This window comes from Callospermophilus lateralis, chromosome 19 (genome assembly GCF_048772815.1).
Source record: "Callospermophilus lateralis isolate mCalLat2 chromosome 19, mCalLat2.hap1, whole genome shotgun sequence".
In the NCBI taxonomy this organism is placed as follows: Eukaryota; Metazoa; Chordata; class Mammalia; order Rodentia; family Sciuridae; genus Callospermophilus; species Callospermophilus lateralis.
The window spans coordinates 6,657,270-6,680,568 of NC_135323.1; the positions used below are offsets into that span (position 1 = coordinate 6,657,270).

General features: G+C 47.4%; 1 protein-coding gene across 4 annotated transcripts; it reads right to left on the reverse strand.

The window, feature by feature from the left end:
* Nucleotides 1-3,659: 3,659 nt before the first annotated feature.
* Flywch2 (FLYWCH family member 2) lies at nucleotides 3,660-21,219 on the reverse strand. 4 transcript variants are annotated; one of them, XM_077106070.1, is made up of 3 exons: nucleotides 17,462-21,219; nucleotides 7,404-7,834; nucleotides 3,660-4,825 (listed from the first exon to the last, which is right to left on the reverse strand). In XM_077106070.1, the coding sequence occupies exons 2-3, from the start codon at nucleotides 7,723-7,725 to the stop codon at nucleotides 4,725-4,727; spliced, it is 423 nt and encodes a 140-aa protein (XP_076962185.1). In that variant the 5' UTR covers nucleotides 7,726-7,834; nucleotides 17,462-21,219; the 3' UTR covers nucleotides 3,660-4,724. The 4 variants fall into 4 exon arrangements, with proteins under 4 accessions (XP_076962185.1, XP_076696640.2, XP_076696638.2 ...); XM_076840525.2 differs by lacking the exon at nucleotides 17,462-21,219 and adding an exon at nucleotides 13,096-13,160; XM_076840523.2 differs by lacking the exon at nucleotides 17,462-21,219 and adding an exon at nucleotides 13,001-13,119.
* Between the last annotated feature and the right edge of the window lie 2,080 nt (nucleotides 21,220-23,299).

Here is a 23,299-nt window from a genome sequence, read left to right on the forward strand (position 1 = left end):
CATTCTTTTTTTTTAATATTTATTTTTTAGGTGGACACAACATCTCTGTTTGCATGCGGCGCTGAGGATGGAACCCGGGCCGCAAGCATGCCAGGCGAACGCGCCACCACTTGAGCCACATCCGCAGCCCACTTGGTCATTCTTTTAAAATTTTGTTTTATTTTTGGGTGTTGGGATGGGAGCCCAGGGCCACACACATGCCAGGCAAGCACTCTACTACTGATCCCCCCCCCCTCCAAGCCCTTGTTCATTTCTAGATTACCTATTCTGGGTACCTTGATTTTCCAGATTTCCTCTTTCTGATCAATCTTTTTGAGAATGAATCTAATCTTGCATCATTAAGATCATTGAAATCATTTTTTATGTGTCCCTGCTTTTTTATACCTAACTCTATTGTAAACTTCCTTCCGAGGTATAACGTATTTTATATAGGACTGGCTACCTAATTTAGTTATTTTCCTATTAGCAATATCACTACAGGGGCCGGAGTTGTAGCTCAGTGGTAGAGCGCTTGCCTAGCAAGAGTGAGGTACTGGGTTGGATCCTCAGCACCACATAAAATAATAAGACATTAAAAAAAGAAAGAAATATTGCTGCTAAGTCCGAGGTCATTCCTGACATTTGGGGAATGTTCTGGGTAGGTGTAAAATCAGTTCAAAATATAAGTTCAAAAAATCACCTTCGCTAGACTTTCAGCCTTTTGGTAGCAGAAAAGCCTTTTCCCCACGGGTGCAGCCCTCGCCCACAGGTCCACCCCTGGGTCCAGCTCCAGCCCTTGTCCACTGGTCCAGCCCTTGTCCACTGGTCCAGTCCTCGCCCTTGATCCCGCCCTCTCCATTGGTCCAGCCTTCGCTCACTGGTCTAGCCCCCGCCATTGGTCTAGCCCTCGCCCACTGGGCCAGCCTTCGTTCGTGGTTTCAGCCCTAGCTCACCCGTCCAGCCCTCATCCATTGGTCCAGCCGTCTCTCATCGGTCCTCTCTGCCTCCGCCGTGTACCGACACCGACCCACGTCATCCTCCAGCAACTCCCGGCCGCCGGGTGCCCAAGGTACCGGGATGGCTCCCGGAGGTGCTTTCCTGGGACACTTGGCGGCGCCACATCCAAGTCCCTCCTCATTGCTCAGAGCTTCCTGCTTCAAGCTGCGCGTCCTCTGCAGTGCCCGGCGCTGACGCTACTCCTCCCTGGAAGACTCCCAGCTGCAGGTCCCGCGGCGCTCCTTCCCGCCCCTCCCCGGCTCCAACGCTGAGGCTGGAAGTGACCAGGGACTCCAAGAGGGCTGAGGCCCAGGTCCCAGGATGGGAAGACGATCGCACTTCCCAAGTCTTCCCGCATCCTGCGTCCTCCGTGGGGTCCTTTCCTTTTGGCATCCTTTCACATCCTCTGGATTTTCAGGGCTAGTCCTCCTCCACCCCACCTCATCCCATCCCACCCATCCCATCCCACCCCTCGCCACCCTTTGTGTCTTCTCCAACCTACACACCTATTGAACCTGCAACCCCTCCTCGCGCCCCACGACCCGGAATCTGTACCCCAAGTATCCAGCAAGCTCGGTACCTACTTCACACTTCTGTCCCAGCTGGCTCCCTCTCTATCTGCTCTCCACACTGGGAACTTCAGGGACCAAAATCAACAAAAATCCTTTCCCTGGTGATGTTAAGCTTATGTTACTGGGCGCTGTGGTGAGAGGCCCAGGTACCAAGAAGCAATAGGCATAGCAAACCATGAGATGCATGGTTTTAGAAACTGGTATGTGCTATGCAGAAAATAAAGCAGGAAGGAGGGCTGTAACTTGTGTCGGAGTTTATCTTGGTGGGCATCAAAGAGTAGGGGTCTCTGTCTCTCCCAGCAGCCAGCCATCTGCAGGTCAGTGCAGAAAAATGAAGAGCTGGGCATAGTGGCACACACCTGTAATTCCAGCAACTCAGGAGGCTAAAGCAGGAGGATGGAAAGTTCAAAGCCAGCCTCAGCAATTTTGCAAGGCCCTAAGCAACTTAGTGAGACACTGTCTCAAAATAAAACATAAAAAGTGCTGGGGATGTAGCTCAGTGGTAAAGTGCCCCTGAGTTAAATCCCTAGTACCCCAAAGTAAATAAATAGATTCATAGATAAATAAATAAGACTGGGAGGCAGCCTAGTGCCGGGGCAGCAAAAGGTAAGGTAAGGATCTGTCCTGGGCCTGCCTAGGGAATTTAGTAGGAGCTGGGGGTTGGATGATATGGATGATGTCACTGAGTCAATGGAGATTCTTTTACATGTACTATCTATTGTGATCCTGAGAGTGACAGGGAAGGTGGAGCTCAGAGGTGTACACTGAAGGATTTATTGTTTGCAATCTGTATTTAAATGATTTGGAAAAAGGGGAGTGGGAGGGGAGGGAGTCCAGGTGAGGGCTAGATATTGTTCACTGTACTCATCCTGTAGCTTTTACATATTCAATTTTTTAAAAGTAAAAACATAAGTAAACCAAATTTTACTTTGCCTGACCCAGTACATAAGCTTCTGGTTCCTCTCAGCTCCCCAGTACTGGGTCACTCCCTAATCACCAGCTGTGCCTTTCTATTTTGGCCCCATGTGGCCCTTGCTGCCCCCAATGGCACCTCACAGGACCATCAAAAGTGCCTCTCAGCTCTGGTGCTCCACACAGCCCCTAAGACTGCCCTGTTGCCTCCCAAAGTCCAAAGGAGGGGACTTTTGTGCAATCACTGTCCTGCAGGCAGAGTGAGGGAATCCACTCTCTCTAACCAGCCCTTGCCTGAACTGTGAGGTGATGGCTCTTTCAAGAGGCCACAGGAGGCTGGCCATGAGGTCAGGTGCCTTGGCCCTTCCCCCTCCCCCCTCCTGCTTCTCTGGGATTACCTCCCAGATCTTCTGCAGGCATTCTTTTTCTTCTTCTTCTTCTTCTTTTTTTTTTTTTTTATTGGGGGGGGAGTACTGGGGGCTGAATCCAGGGTCTCATACAGTCTAGGCAAGTGCTCTGAGCTCTGGCCCCAGTCCCCAAAGGCATTCTTATCATCTGACAAAACCAGATAATGATGAGCACCCAGGAAAGGAGAAACCATAGTGGACTCTTATTTGAATATAGAATGAAGACAAAAGAAATTTCCAAATTATAGTCACAGAACAGAATAAAAATGTTACGAACAATGTTATAAAAGTAAAATGGAAAGTAACTTGTGTTTCCTGATAGAGGCAATTGATGTTCTTTAATTTTTTTTTTTTTTTTGGCAGGGGAGGGTGCTGAGGATTGGATCCAGGGGTGCTTAACCACTGAGCTGCGTCTCCAGTCATTTTTGAAGCAAGGTCTTGCTAAGTTGCTGAGACTGGCCTTGAATTTGTGATCCTCCTGCCTCAGCCTCCCAGGTCACTAGGATTACAGGAGTGTACCATCAGGCTCAGCTCATCCTCAGTCCTTTTGATTTTAGTTTGAGACAGAGTCTTGCTAAATTGGCTGAGGTTGGCCTTAAACTTGTGGTGATCCTACTGCCTACCAAGTCACTGGGATTAAGGCCTTCATCACTACACCTAGAATGCTAGTTGATTTTGAATAAATGTTTACAAACACAAGGCTACTTCAGCCTGCATTTTTAAAATTATTCCTTGTGCCTAGAGGCAATTTTCTTTTTTTTTTTTAATTTTTTAAATTTTTATTGGTTGTTCAAAACATTACAAAGCTCATGATATAATCATCTTTCATACATTTGACGCCTAGAGGCAATTTTCAAATAAGGACCATGAGGTGAAGGGTCTGGAGGCTGAAGCTTTGGCCCTGGGGATTCTAGGAGCCTCTAACTCAGGGGTAGATGTTGTTCACTGTACTCTAGGAGCCTCTGAAGGGGACAGTGGGAGGTCTGCCCTGTGTCTGATATTTCCTTGAGGAGGGTAACTGTGTTTCCTTCACCTCCCCTCCAGCAGGGCAGCCCCCATGAGTTTGGGGAGGGGGTCAGGTTTCAGGAAGTCTCCTCAACTCCCAATCACCTGAAAAGATCATAGGAGGCCACTCTGCACTTTTGTTAGGATCCTTTCCAGACCCCAGGAGCTGCAAGCTAATCCCTTCCTCAGTACAGGCCTGGAAGGGTGGGCTCAGTGCCTGGGAGCCACATCTGGGAGGCTTCCTGAGGGAGGGCAGTGACCCAGGGGTATCCTGTGAAGACCCAGCAGGCAGAAGTCTGACGTTCCCTGGGGGAAGGGCCAGGCAGCATCCAGGGTCTGGTGATATCAGACACAGGGCAGAGCTCGCACTGACCCCTTCAGACCAAGGAAGCAGGAAGGGGAAACCTCAGGGGCTCTACCTGGTTAAGGTCAGTGGCTGGTTTTCTAGCCTGAGGAGGCAAACGAGGTGAGGCCTGGGGGTTGGAAACCCCAGTAGAGTCCCTGGACTGATGGCCCAGGCCAGGCAGCTATGGGGCAGGGCCAGGTGAAGGCTGATGGGGAAGAGCGGGCCCAAGGGTGGTGGGGTTGGAGCTGGTCTCCAAGGACTCGAATCCTGGCACGTTTAAAACCTGTCCATGATGGGTAATAGTATACAGCTTTTAAATTCTCCTCTTGATTTTTTTTTCTCCTTACAAAAGTAACTTAGGCTTGATGTAAATTTTTTTTTTTTTTAAATTACACAATGTTGAAAGTGAAAATCCCCCGACGACCTGGCCTGGGAAGTCCTGTGGACTAGCAGAACCACCCAGTCCTTGGCAGTGAAGACGCAGCCGCTGTAGCCACGTTGCCAAGGTTACAAGGACGCACTGGGTGTAGCAGGGCAGGCGGCAGCTGGCTCCCCATGCCCAGCGGGATCCATGGCTGCAAATCCACTGTCTTCTTTGCCGCCTATGTCTGGAAAAGAGGTGGGTGATCAGGCTGGTGGCAAAGGACAAGGGATGGGATGGGAAGGGCTGGACCTGGGCGTCCAGGGGTCTACCCATGTTGGAGGCCCCTGGCCTTGCTGGCTATTTCTATCCAGAAGTTATTTCTGGCCAGAAGCCTCTGTTGGCTGACTTAGGGAAATAATTGTCACCTCAGGGCCACTGCTCCCAAAAGTCACTAGCCCAGGGACACAAAAACTGTTAAAATCATTTCCAGGAAACTGGGCTGAGTGGGAGTAAGACACTCCCATCCTTACCACCTGGGCTGGGCTGTGCAGAGATGGGGAAGTCTGCAGGGAAGGAGGAGTGTCAGGAGCCAGGGGTCATTCCCCAAGAGAATGCCTGCCTAAGGGAGCCCTGCCACTGAGTGCAGCCCTTCATCTGAAGAAATGGGACTTCATTCCAATTCCCACAAAACAGAGGACCCTAGAGCCTGGACAACAGGAGAGAATGGTAAAGCAGCAGTCTCAAATGGGTTGGAAGGACCCTCAAGATGGCTCCATCCTACACAGCTCAGTGGGAACAGATTCCACAGGAGCCCAGTACCAGCAGTGACAAGAGGTGGTCTCAGGGTAATGATTTAGCCCCTGTGAGCCCAGCCTCTACCTAGATTGGCAGGAATATGGTGGATACATGGAAGCACTCAGAGCAGGACTGGCTAATGGGAGCTGGCATGCTGCAGAGGGGCTAGAAGCTCAGGGGCCCAGGATTCCTCTCTCCAGCACTACCTCAGTGCTGGGATACCCGCCAGGGCTGTGGCCTGGGACAGCAGCAATAGCCTCTGACCTCAGGCCACTTCCCATAAATATCCATCAATGAACGGTTCCTTGAACTGTTCAGGTAACTGATAAAAATCCAAGGGCCCCTCCCTTTCCTTAAGCCTGACTGTCAGGTGAGTGCTCTAGTAGAGCCCAAGGCCACCTGTTCAGAGGCAGCAAACCAAGGCCCAGGACTATGGCTTTTATTGTTCTCCTCTTCTCAGGGCATGGCAGACCCCACTTCCAACTGAGAAGAAACACTCCACTCGGCACTCCCCCTGGAGTACTCTTCAAAATTTGTACTCAAAAGATGACTTTGGGTCCTTACATTTGCACTAAGCCTGGTGGGGGCTGTGGATCTGCTTGGAGTCCTCACAGACTAACACAGAAACATAGACCCATACTGACTCACCCCTAGGCAAATACAAAAAGACAGAAATAGACAAACACAGAGATGTTCACGTAGGCAGTGACTCACACACAATATATGCACAGAAATGGCCTCAGCCCAAGCACCAGCATGTGCCAGGACAAAGGCACACTCTCTAATCATCCTAACCAGCCTATCTGCCCAGTTGCCAGGGGATTTCCAGCTCCATGGGGGTCTTACCTGGTGGCCCTTGCCATGTATTGCTAGCCTGGGGTCCTTCACCAGCCCCAGTGACATTGGGAGACAAGTGGACTGACAGGTGGGTCCTCCTGGCCCAAAACTTGTCCTAGCACCCTGATTTCTGTAAGTGCATCTCATGGCCTCTGGCCCACCTCAATATCCCCTCCTTTACCCCTACATTCTGAGTGCCCCAGGATTAGCCTCTCACCCTTCTTCAGAGGACACCCTAGCCAATTTCCTGTTGCCTGAACTTTTGACCCCAACCTTGCTGCTCCTACAGTCCTGAAGCACTCATGGATGCTGGGAACCTGCACTGTGACAAGTGTGAACTGGCTGCAGAGAAAGAGGCCACCTGCCCTCCACTGCACTCCCCACCCGGACATATCCTTGCCTGCTATTTCTGTCCAAAACCCACACAGGAGCAGATCCATAGGTGGGTGGGGGTGGGGCCTGATTTGTTCTGTCCTGCTATCCTGTCCCTCCAAAGCAAGAGGGAAGTGAGACTGCCCAGTCAGCCCTACTCCCCTTTAGCCAGGCTTCAGCCACTAAGGTCCCTCCCTGGCCTCATGGCCCTGGAAGCCCTCAGCTGTCCTACCTAAAGGATCCAGGGAGCAGGTGGCTGGAGCAAGAGAGGCAAAGAGGGGAAGGCAGGCTGGAGAGGCTGGCACAAGACCACCTAGCCTGGTCTGCTGGCCTCCCTAAGTCCCAGCACCCAGTGGGCACTCAGCTGCTGCTCAGGAAATAATAAGGAAGCAGCTGACTGAAGAAATGAAGGAACTTTCTAGAATGTGTGAAGGATGGACCAAGAAGTTCAGGCCATTAGAGATGCTCACCCTGCATTCAAGGTCTTAAGAACAAGCAGCAGCCCCCTTTCTCCCACATGCAGCATGGTGTCAGGCCCACCTCCAGCTCAGACACTTGTGGTACAGCAAGGTGCAGATCTTGGAGGGACAAGACTACCTCACAGCACTGGGGCCAAGGCAGGGTCCCAGGCCCCTCATGGATACAGGGCCTGCACCCATAACCTCATGCCACCTGCTTAGAGGAAGAAGGGGAAGGGAGGCCAGGAAGGCAGAGGGAGCAGCAGGGATTCTTAGAAAAGGAGCCAGCTGTGTGGGGGCAACTAGGAGAGGGAACGGGTTGTCTCTGGGAGGGTCCATCCCTGGCTCCCAGAGCCTCACCAGGGTCCAGCTTGCTGCGTTTTTGCTCAGGCTCCTGAGGGGCTGCCTCAATGGCCCGCTGAGCCTCTGGATGGGTCTTAAGGAGGGCTTTGGCCAGGGTGGCAGGGCCTGGTACCCCCAGGGACATGATGCAGTGTACTCCTTTGCGCTTGGCCCCAGCCACTTTGGCGCTGTCTTTAGAGGCTGTCAACAGGACCAGTTTGGAGAATTTCCTGGGTTTCCTGGGGGCTGCCGGAATGACATCCGTGCTCGCCTCCGGAGATGGCTCCTGGTCAGCCTTCACACTCTTGCCCTCCTGATCACTGGACTTGGGCAGCGACATCCTGGAACCAACAGGCTAGCCCTCAGGTCACCCACGCTCAGCGTTCAGCAAATAGGTTTCTTTTCCTCTTCTTCCCTGTCCAGGAGCCTGGGAGTTCAGGGGCTCTCTCCTAAGGGAGGAGGCAAAAGTCCAGTCAGTAGAGGTAGCCTTTGGGGTTAGGAGCTCTAGAAAGTAGACCTGGGATGCAGCTGGGGGCAACCAACTGCAGCTAGGAACCACCAACTTCATTTTTCACTGATCCATTATTTTCTCAAGTTATAATCTTCATGAGGTCACTTTTTTGGGGGCATGAACTAATTTTACAATGGAATCATATTTAACATTTGAAAAGATAAGACACATTTACTCACAAACTAAATTTTTCATTAGTCCATTACTCAGAGAAAAGGTACTCTGTTCCTATACAATATAATATCATACAAGAAAATAAAGATTGGGGCTGGGGTTGTAACTCAGTGGTAAAGTGCTTAACTAGCATGTGTGAGGCCCTGGGTTCAATCCTCAGCACCACATAAAGATAAATAAGTAAAATAATGGTATTGTATCCATCTACAACTACAAAAAATTTTTTTTTGAAAAAAAGAAAAAAAAGATTAAGGCCAGGTGTGGTGATGCATGCCTGTAATCCCAGCAGCTCAGAAGCCTGAGGCAGAAGGATTGCAAGTTCAAAGTCAGCCTCAGCAACTTGGCCAGGCCCTAAGCAACTTAGCAAAGACCTTGCCACTAATTAAAATATAAAAAGAGCTGGGGCTGGGGATATAGCTCAGTTGGTAGAGTGTTTGCCTTGCATGCACAAGATCCTGGGCTCAATCCCCAGTTCTACTACTACTACTACTACTAATAATAATAAAAAGGGTTGGAAATGTGGCTCGTGGTTAAGTACCCCTGGGTTTAATCCCCAATACCAAAAAAAGAAAAGAAAGATTAATATTTGGCTTGGGGTGTAGCTCAGAGCTAGAGCTCATGCTTAGCACACATGAGGCCCTGGGTTCAATCCCTGGCATCACAAAAAATAAAGAGATCAATATAAAAGTTTCAAAATTATAGACACATGGGCTGGGGATGTGGCTCAAGTGGTAGCGCGCTCGCCTGGTGTGCGTGCGGCCCGGGTTCGATCCTCAGCACCACATACAAACAAAGATGTTGTGTCCGCCGAAAACTAAAAAATAAATAATAAAATTCTCTCTCTCTCTCTCTCTCTCTCTCTCTCTCTCTCTCTCTCTCTTAAAAAAAAAAAAAAAAAATTATAGACACATTGACAGAGACTTGGTGGCAGGTAAGAGACAGAGATAGAGTACACTCCACTCCTGAGGCCCACTCACCCAGAACAAAAATGACCTGAGTCAGAAGTGAGATGCTATGACATCAGCCCTGACCTCTGCTGCTGTAACCCAATGACCTTCCTTCCAAGTGTCACCATCACCCCTGCTCTGTCCCAGGAGGATAGTGGCCTCAGGCAATTATGTGAAGGGCCCAGTAGCACACAGCTGGTGAGAGTAGGCCACATTTTTGAGATCTCATCTCAAAAAGCAAAGAGAGAGAAAAAAAAAAAAAAAAAGATTTTTAAACAGTATAGGCTAATACTCCCCCCTCCAGGAGGTAGAGCTGAAGTCCCCTCCCTTGATTGTCATTAGCCTTAGTGACTCATTTCCAAAGATAAAGAATAGTAAAAAACGTTAACTCTTCAGGGGAGACACCTGGTAGACACCACTTCAACCAGCTGGTGAAGGACATTGGTCACGGGATGTGTGAATGATAGGCGGTGCAATATAAGGCGAAGGGCACCCTACATCTGTGTGATCCTTCCCTCTAAAGCATCACCCTTCGGCTGGGGATATAGCTCAGCATTTGGTAGAGTGCTTGCCTCACATGCACAAGGCCCTGGGTTTAACCCCCAGCACCATCAAATAAATAAATAGATAAATAAAAGCATCATCCTTGATTAATCATGAGAAAATCCCAGACAGCCCCACCTTGAGGGATATTCTATAAGATGCCCAGCTGATATTCTTCAAAACTTTCAAGGTCATCAAAATCAAGGGAAAACTGACTCCCTCACAGATGAAAGGAGACTAAGAAGTTCAGACTAGAAGCAATGTGGAATACCAGATAAGATCCTGGAACAGAAAAAGGACATTAGTGGACATTTATGAAATCTGAATAAAGTGTATAGTTTAATAGTATTTGTAGGCTGGGAAAGGAGCTTGCCCAGAGTGCTTATGCCCTGGGTTTAATCCTAGAACATAAAAAATAACTTTTTTAATATACTGAGGATTGAAGCCAAGGACATTTAACCACTGAACCACATCCCCAGCCCTTTGGGGATATTTTATTTTGAGACAGGATCTCACCTAGTTGATCAGGGTTTCACTACATTGCTAAAGCTGGCTTTGAACTTGTGATCCTCCTGACTCAGCCTCTCGAGCTGCTGGGATTAAAGGCATGTACTACCACATTGACATGTACCACCACACAATGTAATTTTTAAAAATTTATTGTTTTTTTTTTTTTTTGACAGTCTCACTGATTTGCTTTAGCACTTCGCTTTTGCTGAGGCTGGTTTGAACTCGCAATCCTCCTGCCTCAACCTCCTGAGCCACTGGGATTACAGGCATGCACCACCACACCTGGCAAGTTTTGTGTTTTAATCATTGAGAAAATTAAAAGACAACTCATAATGGAAGAAAAATTTTTACAGGTTATATACTTGATAAAGAACTTGAATCTAAAATTTATAAAGAACACTACAAGTCAATAATTAAAAAAGAAATGACCCAATTATAAAATGGGCAAAAGCTCCGAACAGGCCTTTCTCCAAAGAAGATACACAAATGACCTATACATAAGGTGCTCTTCATCAGGCATTATGAAATGCAAATAAAATCCATACTGAAATGCATTTCACATCTACCTAAATGGACACAATAAAAGAAAAGGCAGATAAGTGTTGGCAGGGATAAGAAAAAACTGGAACTCTCACCAGGCACAGTGGCACACACCTGTGGCTGGAGAGGATGAGGCAAGGGGATCTCAAGTTTAAAGCCAGTCTCAGCAACTTAGTGAGACCCTGTCTCAAAATAAAAGATAAAAATGGCTGGGATGTGGCTCAGTGGTTAAGTACCTCTGGGTTCAATCACTGGTATTTAAAAAACAAAAAAAAAAAAAAAAAAAAGGAGGAACAAATTAAAAGGATCAAAAAGCTTAGCAGTTGCTTTACTTCACTCATTTTATGCCCTCCCAATTCTGCAATCTGATGGTTTGACATTGCTATGAAACTCAGGCACCCCTTTACACTAACCAGCTCTCATGATGTGGATCATGGTGTGATGAACAAGGAGACCCAGAAGCATAAAGATAGCTCAGTGTAGACCCAAACCCAAGATTGCACTATTACGAACTGGCAGGAGTCATACACCCTCAAGTCTGTGTCCAGATCCTAATCTCTGTAACCTGTGAATATATTAATTCACTTGTCAAAGGGGACTTAAAGTTGCTCAGCAAGAAATTATTCTGTGGGCCTAATGTAATCACTGGAGTCCTTAAAAGTGGGAGAGGGAGCCAAGCATGGTGGTTCATGCCTGTAATATTGCAGCTCTGAGGCTGAAGCAGGAGGATCACAAGTTCAAAGCCAATTTCAGCAACTCAGCCAGGCCCTAACCAACTTAGTGAGACACAAAATAAAAATGGCTGGGGATGTGGCACTCCTGGGTTCAATCTCCTGTACTCCCCCCCCCACAAAAAAAAAGTGGGAGAGGGCAGTAGAAGTGAGAGGGAGGTGATGACAGAAGCACAGTCCACTAGATGAAATGTGCCTTTCAAGAAGAGGAAGGAGGGTCACAAGCCAAGGACATAGGTTGCTTCTTCTAGAAGCTGAAAAGGGCAAGGAAAAGATTCTCTTTAGAGTCTCAGAAAGAGACACAGCCCTGTCCAATTTTAACTCAGTGACACCTGTGTTAGATTTCTGGTCTCTACAACTGTAAGGTAATAAAGATGTGTTGTTTTAAGCCACTACATTTGTTATGGAAGTCATAGGAAAATAATACAAGGTCCAATACCTTACCAGTGAGATTCTGGAAACCTGGCACTTTGTTTGATATCTTAGGTGGATCAAGAGAATTACTTTCATATATATGAAAAAGAAATATCAAGGTCTACCAGTACCTGCAGCCTCAGGGACAAATGCTTTCCCCTCTCTGGGTTGTTTTCATCTGTAATGGGAATAGTGGTGAATTTAGTAGGGTTTGTTTATATGGATAGGTGAAGGGTAAAGTCGATGTTTGCAAAAGTTCTGGGTAATACCAACAGCTGCTCCTCAATCACTGTCCAATGCAACCATAGAAGGCTGTGATTGGATGGCGATGGGATGCTGGTATACCTAAGTGTGCAGGACATATCCTCACAGGGAGATCCAGCGACCCAGGAGGCTGAGGCAGGAGAATAATAGCAATTTCAAAGCCAGGCTCAAACTTAGTGAGGTCCTAAGCAACTTAGTGAGTCCCTGTCTCAAAATAAAACATAAAAATGGCTGGGTATGTGGCTCAGTGGTTAAATACCCCTGGGATCAATCCCTGATACAAAAAAAAAAAAAAAAAAAAAAAAAAACCCAACGGGCAGCGACTCCCCTCAAAAGGTCAAAAACTGTAGTATGCAGGGCAGAGCTTCCCCAAAATGGGAATTTCAATCAGGGCAATTCCTTCCCCTAATTCCCTTGGCTCAGAATTTTATTTCCCCGTTTTATCTAATTTATTAGATTATAAATACCCATGCAGATAAATTTCTGATGGCAAAGATTTCATGAAATTCCTTTGAGTGCCGTCAAACGCTGTCAAATGCTTTGGGGCTGGGCCCAAAAGACAGGTTCCCGCTCCTCTCCCACCAACGCCACCACCTCCCGACTAAGCCCACAGACCTCACGCCTCCTACAAGCTGCCGTCGCTGTACAGACCACCAGACGCGAAGAAGGGACCGGACAGGGGTGCTGGCAGGATGGGCAGTCACTGGGCGGGGTGCACAGTGCTGGGTAAGGCGGGCGATGTGTGGCTCCCCGATTTGGGGGCGCCAGGCTTAGTCCCGGGTCGGGAGGTTTGGGGGAAGGAGAACCAGGAGAAAGGAGGCGAATCGCGTGTGTCGGACAAGGAGCACCGGAAACCCGGCAGAGTCGGCGACCCCCCTTCCCCAGCATAGCAGCTCCGGGACCCCGGAGAGCCGTCCATCCATGGGGCGGGATGCTCCAGGGCGGTCTCCTCCCCCCTCTGCCTCTGGGACCCGTCCTCACCGACCGCAGCGTGCCCTCCCTCTCCGGCAACAGAGCCGCGGCGGGTCCCTCCGCGCGGGTGCTGGGGGGTCTCCGGCCTCGGCTCTGGCAGTCACCTCAAGCAGGGGTCACGGGGCGAGCATGCGCAGCTAGGTCGCGGGAACCCATTCCTAGGCTGATCGCGCTTCTCCGGGTCTTCCCCGCGCGGCGCCGGGCCGACTAGACTCAGCCAATCGGCGTGCGGGGGCGTGGTCGCCACGCGTGAATGGGACCTGGCGGGTCCAGGATCCGACTCCGGGGGACGTCCTGGGCCCTCGCTGCGGATTTCAGGTCCCTGTCCCGGCTTCACAATGCAGGCGGGTGGGTTTAACTGAGGCCCCCCCGAACTCCCCGGTGTTTGACTTTGGCTCCCTGTGGAGGAAGTCCCGGGCGCTTTACTGAACAGGCGGAGGGAAGGACTCTTTCAGTTCATTCAAGCCGCTGGAGGGTCCAGCCCAGCATCTTGACTACGGTGATACGTCGCCATTGGTCCACCTCGTTATTAGCCTAGTCTTCGCTCATTGGTCTAGACTTCGCCCCTGCTAACGGACGTGGACCTCCAGAAAGGCTCCCTCCGGCCCTGGGCCTTGCAGATCCCTCAGTGCACCCTCCTTTTGGCTTCTATCAGAGTCTTCCTGTGCTTTTTCAGGGTAGCGTCATTTTCTGGGCATTCTACAGTGCACTCAAAGAAGGCTTTTAATCGTCATTATCTATCATTCAATCACAGACTACTGGTTGTATCTAGTTTATTAGATTATAAGTACCCTTGCACTTAAACCTCTGATGGCTAGGCTAATGGCGAGGGTTGGACCAATAGAGTTTCCTTTATTAAATGGGGAGCTGGGATTGTGGCTCAGTGGTAGAGCGTTTGCCTAGCATGTGCGAGACCCTGGATTCCATCCTCAGCAAGACATGAAAAATAAATAAAATAAAGGCATTGTGTCCAACTACAACTAATATATATATATATGAAATTCCTAAAGGGGTCAATAGAGGTAATTCTTTTTCCCCCAGTACGAGGGGGGAAAAATATTTTTTCAGGTACCCAGGGGCACTTTACCACTGAGCTGCATCCCCAGCCCTTCCCCACAAAGTAGCTGAGATAACAGGTGTGATCCACCATGCCTGGTGAGATAAATATATTTTTAAATTTTATTTATTCTAATTTGAATACATGACAGCAGAATGCATTTCAATTGATGGTACACATGTAGAACACGATTTTTCATTTCTCTGGTTGTACAAAGTAGAGTGACACCATTGCTGTCTTAATACATGAACTTAGGGTAATGATGGCCATCTCATTCCACCATCTTTCCTACCCCCATGCCTCTCCCTTCCCTTTGCCCTCCAAAGTTCCTCCATTCCTCCCATGCTCCCTCCACCCCCATTATGGATCAGCATCCACATATCAGAGAAAACATTTGGCCTTTGGTTTTTTGGGATTGGTTTACTTCACTTAGCACAATATTCTCTAACTCCATCCATTTAGCTGCAAATGCCACCATTGAGACAAATATTTTTAAAGGCTTTTTAAATGTGTTGCTGAGTTTTTCCCAGCAAGGTGCACAAGTTTGAAGTCAGATGCCTGCTGTTTGAATCCCAGCTCTGGCATTTGCTAGCTATGTGACTTAAGCCATCACTTTCCCTCTTTGAGGCTTTGTTTGTTTCTTCATCTGGTTAATGGGGATAATTACATTTATTTCATTTCATAGAGTCACTGTGAGAATTCAAAGTATTGCCACGTGTGCTGATAGGAGTCTTACTTGGGCTTTTATTCCTTAGTTTTACAATATTCCAGATGATTCATCTCAAATCCCTTTACACTTTTTCCCCCAATATTGGGGATTGAATCTGAGGGTGCTTTACCACTAAGCTACACCCCAAATTCTTTTTATTTTTTATTTTGAGACAGGGTCTCCCTAAATTGCCCAGGCTGGCCTTGAACATGTGACCCTCCTGCCTCAGTTTGAGGAGTTGCTAGGATTATTAAGCCCAGCCCTTTACATTCTTATCATTGAAGAGCTCAAAAGATTTGGGTTATGTGAGTTCCATCTGTCACAATTTATCACATGAATTTTAAACTGAAAATTAAATTGCAGTACAAATCCTCTGCCCAACTATCTTCACCAAATAGAATCAGCAAATCAGTGTTTTACACTTTTCTTTTTCCCCTTATGTGATGGAGTTTTGCTATGGTTGCCCAGGCTGCTCTTGAATTTGTGGGCCTGAGAAATCCTCCTGGCTTCAATGTCCCAATGAGCCAGGACTATAGGCCTGTGCCACTATGCCTGGCCATTTATATATATATATATATATATATATATATATATATATATATATATATATATATTTTTTTTTTTTTTTTTTTTTTTTTTAATAGGGTCTCACTAAGGTGCTTAGAGCCTCGCTAAATTGCTGAGGCTGGCTTTGAACTTGTGATTCTCCTGCATCAGCCTCCTGAGCCTCTGGGGTTACAGGTGTGGGCCACTGAGCTCCAGAAAGCCTTTTTATTTATTTATTTTTTTGGGGGGGGGTGGGGGTGGAAATCAGGAATTGAACTCAGGGGCACTTGACCACTGAGCCACATCCCCAGCCCTATTTTGTATTTTATTGAGTTTTGTATTTTATTGGTCTCATTGAGTTGCTTAGTGCCTCACTTTTGCTGAGGAGATTGGCTTTGAATTTGTGATCCTCCTGTCTCAGCTTCCTAAACTTCTGGGATTACAGGTGTGTGCCACCTTGCTAACTTCAAAAAGATCTTCTTAAACAGAGTGGCTTTTCCGCCACTAGTGTGTGGTAAAGAACACAGTGCAATTTGATATCATCACCTTGATTCAAACTAAGAGCTGTACTGTTTTTGCATCATCAGCACAGATATCAACACAGTGGACCAGGCAAAAGATTCTCAGTATTCCTATGAAAATAATCTGGAAGGGGTGGGGGGGCTGGGGTTGTGGTTCAGTAGTAGAGCGCTTGCCTAGCACGTCTGATGCCCTGTTTTCGATCCTCAGCACCGCATAAAAATAACTGTAATAAGGGTATTGTGTCCAACTACAACTAAAAAGTAAATATTTTTTAAAAATACTCTGGAACCTCTTGAAAGGTTCTTGGGAGTCACCCCACAAGTCACCATGAAACAGAACACCAGGAGTCACCATGTAACAGTGGTCCACTTTATGCTTTGAATATAACCCTTGCTGCTCTGCTACTGCAACTTTTTAAAAAATATACATTTATTTATTTACTTTTATGCGGTGCTAAGGATCAAACTCAGTGCCTCACATGTGCTAGGCAAGCACATTGCCACTGAGCTACAGCCCCAGCCCTGCAACTTTTTTTTTTTTGGGGGGGGCGGGGGCGCGGCTGGGGTTGTGGCTCAGATGTACAGTGCTCGCCTACCATGTGCTAAGACCTTGGGTTCGATCCTCAGCACCACATAAAAATAAATAAACAAAATAAATGTATTGGGTACAAATAAAAAATAAATATGTAAAAAATATTTTTTAGTTGTTGATGGGCCTTTATTTTATTTATTTGTATGTGGTGCTGAGAATTGAATCCAGTGCCTCATGAATGCTAGGCAAGCCCACTACCACTGGGCCACAACTCCAGGCCCCTTGCAACTTATTTTTTATTTTTTAGAATTTTAATATTTTATTTCTTAGTTTTCGGCAGACACAACATCTTTGTATGTGGTGCTGAGGATCGAACCGGGGCCGTGAGCATGCCAGATAGGCGCACTACCGCTTGAGCCACATCCCCAGCCCAGCAACTTATTTTTTAAATGGACATGTTTCTTTCTCTTCCTTTTCCCCTAATCTCTCCCCCTCCCTAATCTCTGGAGAAACAGGGTCACCTTTCTTCCCCATCCTAGGCAGAATTATCTGTCCCTGAGCACACACCCACCATAGGAACGAAGTAACCCAGACTTTGGGGATGGCACCAGAAGACCTCAGAAATGACTATCTCCCAAATTAACAAGTGAATCACACCTCCAGACAGAGAACATGTGGAATGTAGCCTTTGAGTCACCTCTTTAAAAGCCCCCCTGTTCCTGCTGATGGGCAGAATCACAGCAGCCTCTGAGACAGGAATCCCCTGTGTTTCTCCTTTGCTAGCAAAGCAATAAACTCTCTTTTTCCATTTTCTCAAACCCGTGTCTTCATTATTGGATCGGCACTGGAGCGAGGTTTCAGCAACTACCAGACCAAGGATAGAGGACTACTGGCCCCTCCATTTTTCTATTGGTAGTTCATCTTTTTTTTACTCATTTAAATATTTTATTTCATTTCGTTTGTTTATTTTTTGGTTTTGATTCCGATTAATCCTAGCTTCCTCCTGTGGTGGAAATATCATGCTTACTTTGTCTCACCCTGTCTATGCTGCTCTAACAGTAACACAGACTGAACAATTTATAAATGACAGAAATTTGTTTCTCACAGGTCTGGACGCTGGGATGTTCAAGCTCAGCTTCTGGACGTGTGTCAGATGAGGGCTGCTCTCTGCTTCCAAGATGCTGCCTTGTCGCTGTGTCTTTCTCGGGGGAGGAACATTGTGCCCACCTGTAGAAATGACGGAAGGGGAGACAGCACTCCTTTAGAGCTGGCTCTGTATCGTCAAAGGGCCTGGATAGGTGCCCCGCGGCCCACGGTCCCCTGGCTGCGCTGAGCCGCTGGGTCCTGCCGAGCTCGGGAGGCCGCCGGGTTCGCGCGCCCCCTGCCGCCCGGAGCGCCAGCCACAGGTCTCCAAGGTGGGAACCTGGGGGAGACCAAGGTCAGCTGTCGGTCCTGACCAGGGGAAAGAGCAGAGAGAGCGGCGGAGCTCTGTTGGTCTCGCTGGGTCCCTCGGTGCGGGACAAGACGCAGGTTGCTGGGCGTTCCCACCGTGGATCGACTCCTGTCTGTCCCTCCGACTTAGTAGTTCTATCGCAGTTTCATTCAGTTGGATTATCCCGAAGTGGCATGGATTTAACCACAAAGGTTTTAAATACAGTGACACAAATATGAAGTGACTCATATGCCTATCAAATGATGAATGAGGGGCTGGGGCTGGGGCTCAGTGCTCAGTGGTAGAGCGCTGGCCTAGCTCGTGCGAGGCCCTGGGTTGGATCCTCAGCACCACATAAGAATAAATAAATAAATAAAGGTATTGTGTCCAACCACAGCTAAAAAATAAATATTAAAAAAAAAAAAGATGAATGGATTAATGAAATGCAGTGCATCTCTGCCATGTAATACTGTCCCTCACCCCAAACAGAACAATTGATTGTAAATTTAAGGCCAGCCTCAGCAACTTAGTGAGGCTTTAAGCAAAGAACTGTCTCAAAATACAAAGGGGTGGGGATGTTGCTCAGTGGTTAAGAGCACCCTTGGGGTCAATGCCTAGTATCAAATTAACATTAAAAAAGTGGGGGTGGGGGAGAGAGGGGACAGGGCACTAGTTTAGCATGTGTGGGTTGGATTCTCAGCACCGAATATAAATAAATGAATAAAATAAAGGTCCATCAACATCTAAAAAAAATGTTAAAAAAAAAAAGGCAGGGATGTAGCTCAGGAAAGAGCACCTCTTAGACTCAAATTCTAATATAACAAGTTTGAACACCCTGTACTTTTAGTGTTTGCATCATTCACATTGTTATTTTATTTTTTGAATCGGGTCTCCCTAAATTATGCGGGTTGACCTGGAAATCCCAATTCTCCTGTCTCAGCTTCCCAAGTAGCTGGAATCACAGGTGTGCACCACTGTGCTCAGCACATTTACTTTAAAAAAACAAAAAATAAAACTAAAATATGCTTTGTTTTTTTTAATTCTAGACATGTATTTTCTGTATATTTTCATAAAGTTTTTATGCTAAAATCATTAATTATTTAAAGTGCTTGTCAATTGTTAAGCTAATTGGTAAACTTAGAACTTCAGACAAAATCATTGCTGTGTTTTGCATTGATACTTACTTCATTCTCTGGTGCCATATTCATGTTTTTCAATGAGATTCATGTTTTAAGTTTAAAGTCAGGGCTTTATTTATTTATTCTTTTATTTTGATTGCTGGTTTCAGAGGTTCAGTCTGTGGTTGGCCAACTCCACAGTTCTGACTCATGAAGCAGAATACTAGGGCAGAAGAGAGCTGCTGAGTAACATCCCCAGCCCATTTTATTTTTTATTTTGAGACAGAGTCTCACTAATCTGCTGAGCACCTCTCTAAATTTCAGTCCAAGATCATTTGGCTCCATTGTTTTGGGCCCATGATGAGACACTGTAATCCCAGTGACCTAAAGCAGGATGGTCAAATGTTTGAGGCAAGCCTAGCATCTCAGATGAGTCCTTGACTCCAAATACAAAATAAAAATGTCTGGGGATATTAGCTCAGTGGTAAACACCCCTGTGTTCAATCCCAGTACCCCTCTCCAACAAAGTAAGACTTATGAATATTTGGATTTCACATACATTTTATTTATTTATTTATTTTAATATTTATTTTTTAGTTGTATTTGGACACAATACCTTTATTTATTTATTTTTATGTGGTGCTGAGGATCAAACCTAGGGCTCCATACGTGTTAGGCAAGCACTCTATTGCTGAGCCACAACCCCAGCCCCAGATTTCACATACATTTTAAATTACTAATGGTTGTAAAATTTTCTAGTTTGTTGTCATGTACTGAAAGAGACCAAAGAAGCATGGCAAACAGCCAGTCATAGTAGCACAGGCTTATAATCTGAGCTACTTGGGAGGCTGAGGCAGGAAGATTGAAATTTGGAGGCCAACTTCAGCAATTTAACAAAACCCTAAAATATTTGTTTATTTATTTGCTTCCTCTTTTTTTTTTGTTGTTGTTGTTGTTTTGTTTTTTTGTACTGGGGATTGAACCCAGGGGCACTTAACCACTGAGCCACATCCCCAGACCTTTCTGTATTTTATTAGAGACAGGGCCTCCCTGAGTTACTTAGCACCTCGCTGTCGCTGAGGGTGGCTTCGAACTTGCCATCCTCCTGTCTCAGCCTCCCAAGCCACTGGGATTACAGGTGTGCTCTACTGTGCCCAGCCTCTTGTTTTTAATTCCCATAATAGATCAGTTCATCCAGCAGCCAGATTTGATTCACCACATTGTTGGTCAAGGGTGAAATTCTCATTCACTCATGTACACACATCCTACAGAAAAGACATAGAAGCAAGTAGTGATCACCATGCTGACTCTGAGGTTCCCCTAGGAAAATACATTCTATGCACAAGGTCATTTTTTACATTAAATAGATATATTCTGATTGAGACCCACCTTCATGAGATCACTGATTCCCATTTTCATCCTCTTCCACTTACCTATGATAGGAGCTATTCACAATTTATAAAGTTGTGTTGACAGCACAATCAAAATATAAGATCATCAGATAACTGGACATCTTGGAGAAAGATATATTATGTGTGGATGAAATAATCTCATTGGAATTAACTTGTTCACAGTTTGAACTCTTAGGCTGTAAAGTAGTTAAAATATACGTAAGTTTTTCTAGTAAGCTGGAAAACAAGCTATTCAGGATTGCATATGAAGGGCTGGGGATATAGCTCACTTGGCAGAGTGCTTGCCTTGGATGCACCAGGCCTTGGGTTCAATCCCCAATACACACACACACACACACACACACACATGAAATGTTTCTGAATGTGGCAATATTTCATCCACACATACTGAAATTTAGGTGTGTTACACCAATGTTTCTCCTCCCACCTTTACACTCAGGATTTATGACCAAGTCCAAGGGCTTAAAAGAGAGAAAACACATAGACAATACACAGAAGTTTTCTCTGCTTTTAGACAGCAGAGAATCCCAGTTGCTTCAGTTACCAGAGCCAGTTAAGCTGCTTAGGGAGTTCACTGTGTCAGGACATAGCCTTGCCAGATGAAGAAGAATGGATTCCGAGTCTCAGCTCAAGGTCAAGGTCCTCTGAATCAGAAAGAGCTGGTGGGTCAGTGGGTTTTCACTTGGCGGTGGTCAGGCGCGCGGCAGTGGCGTGCAGGGCCACTGGACCAGGAGGCGGTGCAACTCGGCGGTCGCCTGGCCCCGGAGCTCGCCAGAAGATGTCTCCGGCACCGCGCGACAGGCCGGCCGGCTGCGCCAACAGGCATACCAGGGCTTGCGAGCCGACCTGCTCCAGCGGGCGGAGGAGCGGCGCGCCCGGGTCTGGCGTCCGCGGCTGGGCCACCGCGCGGGCGCCACGGTCCCCGGGTGCGCGGGCACGGCGCGGGGCGGGGCGGCCCTCGGTCCTCCCGGTCGGCGCGGGGCCCTAGTCCGCCAGCAACACAAAGGAAGGTCCCCGGCGGGGCGTCGAGGGGAAGCGCGGAGGCGGAGCCGCGGGAAGGGGATCCGGGTCCAAGCTGCCTGACGCCCGTGGCGTCCTCCCACCCGCCGGGATTGCCCTGCCACACGAATGGAGCCACGAGTCCGACCCTGAGCAATTTAGTGAGATCTCGTCTCAAAATAAAAAATAAAATCCTGACATAGGACCGTGGTTAAGTGCTCTTAGGTTCAGCCCCCAGTACCCAAACACACAAGAATCCAGTCGGAAATGACTTCAACCCCTCAGCAAGAGGCCCCGTGGAGCCTGGGTCCCTGGACAAGTGCCACTCGCGTGGACGACTTGGAAATGCTGTTCATGGGTCATATGTGAATGCTATAAACAAGGTTGATATAGAAATAATTTTTCAAAACAAGTTAACAAGGGAAAAAATGGAACGCCCTGATTTTCCTAAGAGTCAATGCTTAATACTGAAAAATGTAACTCAAAATGAAAGACCCACCGATTCCCTGTCCAGGAAAGACCCACGAGGCACTGGCTGCAAACGCATGAGGTTTATTCAGACACAGACGCCTGTGGGTGCTCAGCGAAACCTCAGCCGGAGCTTCGGTGAGCTGGCACACCGGGCTTTGGGGGTACAGGTTTTTTATAGGGTCAAGGGGCAGGTTTCGCGCCTGGCCTGCGGTAAGCAACAGGTTTCTTATTGGCTATTTTGAACCCAGCATATAGGTTACCTAAAGGGTAAAGTTATTTTTCATTTTATGTTCCTGGAATTACACCACATGACAGTTACATATGAGCACTCTGATTTTTCTGTTCCTGCTTATTAGCCCCTGTTTATTCAGGCATGCCCTGGAATCTGTTTTTCTGCTCTTTCCCAACCATCCTGTTTTTCCCTTTTCAATCGGTCACACTTAACTGATTATCTGAAAAACACATTGTCTGCAGGTTTGTGACGTGCCCTAATAATTTTGTAACTAAGCCTAAGGTTGCTGGGCTGGGGTCTTTCAAAAACATTAGCCCCCATGGCTGGGGGGTGAAAGACCCCAGCCCAGCAACCTTAGGCTTAGTTGCAAAATTATTAGGGCACGTCACAAACCTGCAGACAATGTGTTTTTCAGATAATCAGTTAAGTGTGACCGATTGAAAAGGGAAAAACAGGATGGTTGGGAAAGAGCAGAAAAACAGATTCCAGGGCATGCCTGAATAAACAGGGGCTAATAAGCAGGAACAGAAAAATCAGAGTGCTCATATGTAACTGTCATGTGGTATTGTTTCAGGAACATAAAATGAAAAATAACTTTACCCTTTAGGTAACCTATATGCTGGGTTCAAAATAACCAATAAGAAACCTGTTGCTTACCGCGCGCGCGAAACCTGCCCCTTGACCCTATAAAAAACCTGTACCCCAAAGCCCGGTGTGCCAGCTCACCGAAGCTCCGGCTGAGGTTTCGCTGAGCACCCACAGGCGTCTGTGTCCGAATAAACCTCATGCGTTTGCAGCCAGTGCCTCGTGCGTCTTTCCTGGACAGGGAATCGGTGGGTCTTTCATTTGGCGAGCCAGCCAGGAGAACTCCTGTAACCCCGTCCGGATCCCTGCCCGAGGAACACCCGATAACCACTGGGAGGTAAGCTGGCCAGTTCGTGTCATTGTGTGTCTCTGTCTATGTCTGATTGTTATTTGTTCATGCGCAGCGTCTGTACAATTACGCGTAATTGCTCTGTATCTGGGCAGCTTGAGAAGGAGTTGACGAACTCAGACTTCTCCCCTGCCACCCTGGGAGACGTCCCAGGGACTCAGGGAGGCCCATCTGGGGGGGCCTCCAATGTTCTGTAGAGTACACTGTACTCGTGGGTGACGGAGGTGACGGTATCCCTCCTCTCCCTAATCCGTTCGGTTTGTGCTCCAGCCGCGCAGCGTTCTCTGTGTCCAGTCTGATATTTGTGTCTGTCTTCTTGCCTTTGTACTTTCTCATTCCATCTAA

Bases quoted from the DNA above. Each gene is read 5' to 3' on its own strand.
- Flywch2 (XM_077106070.1), bottom strand. From the start codon at position 7,725: ATGTCGCTGCCCAAGTCCAGTGATCAGGAGGGCAAGAGTGTGAAGGCT. The intron at 4,826-7,403 runs GTGAGGCTCTGG...CCTCTTTTCCAG, and splicing joins ACGCAGCAAGCTGGACCCTG to ACATAGGCGGCAAAGAAGAC.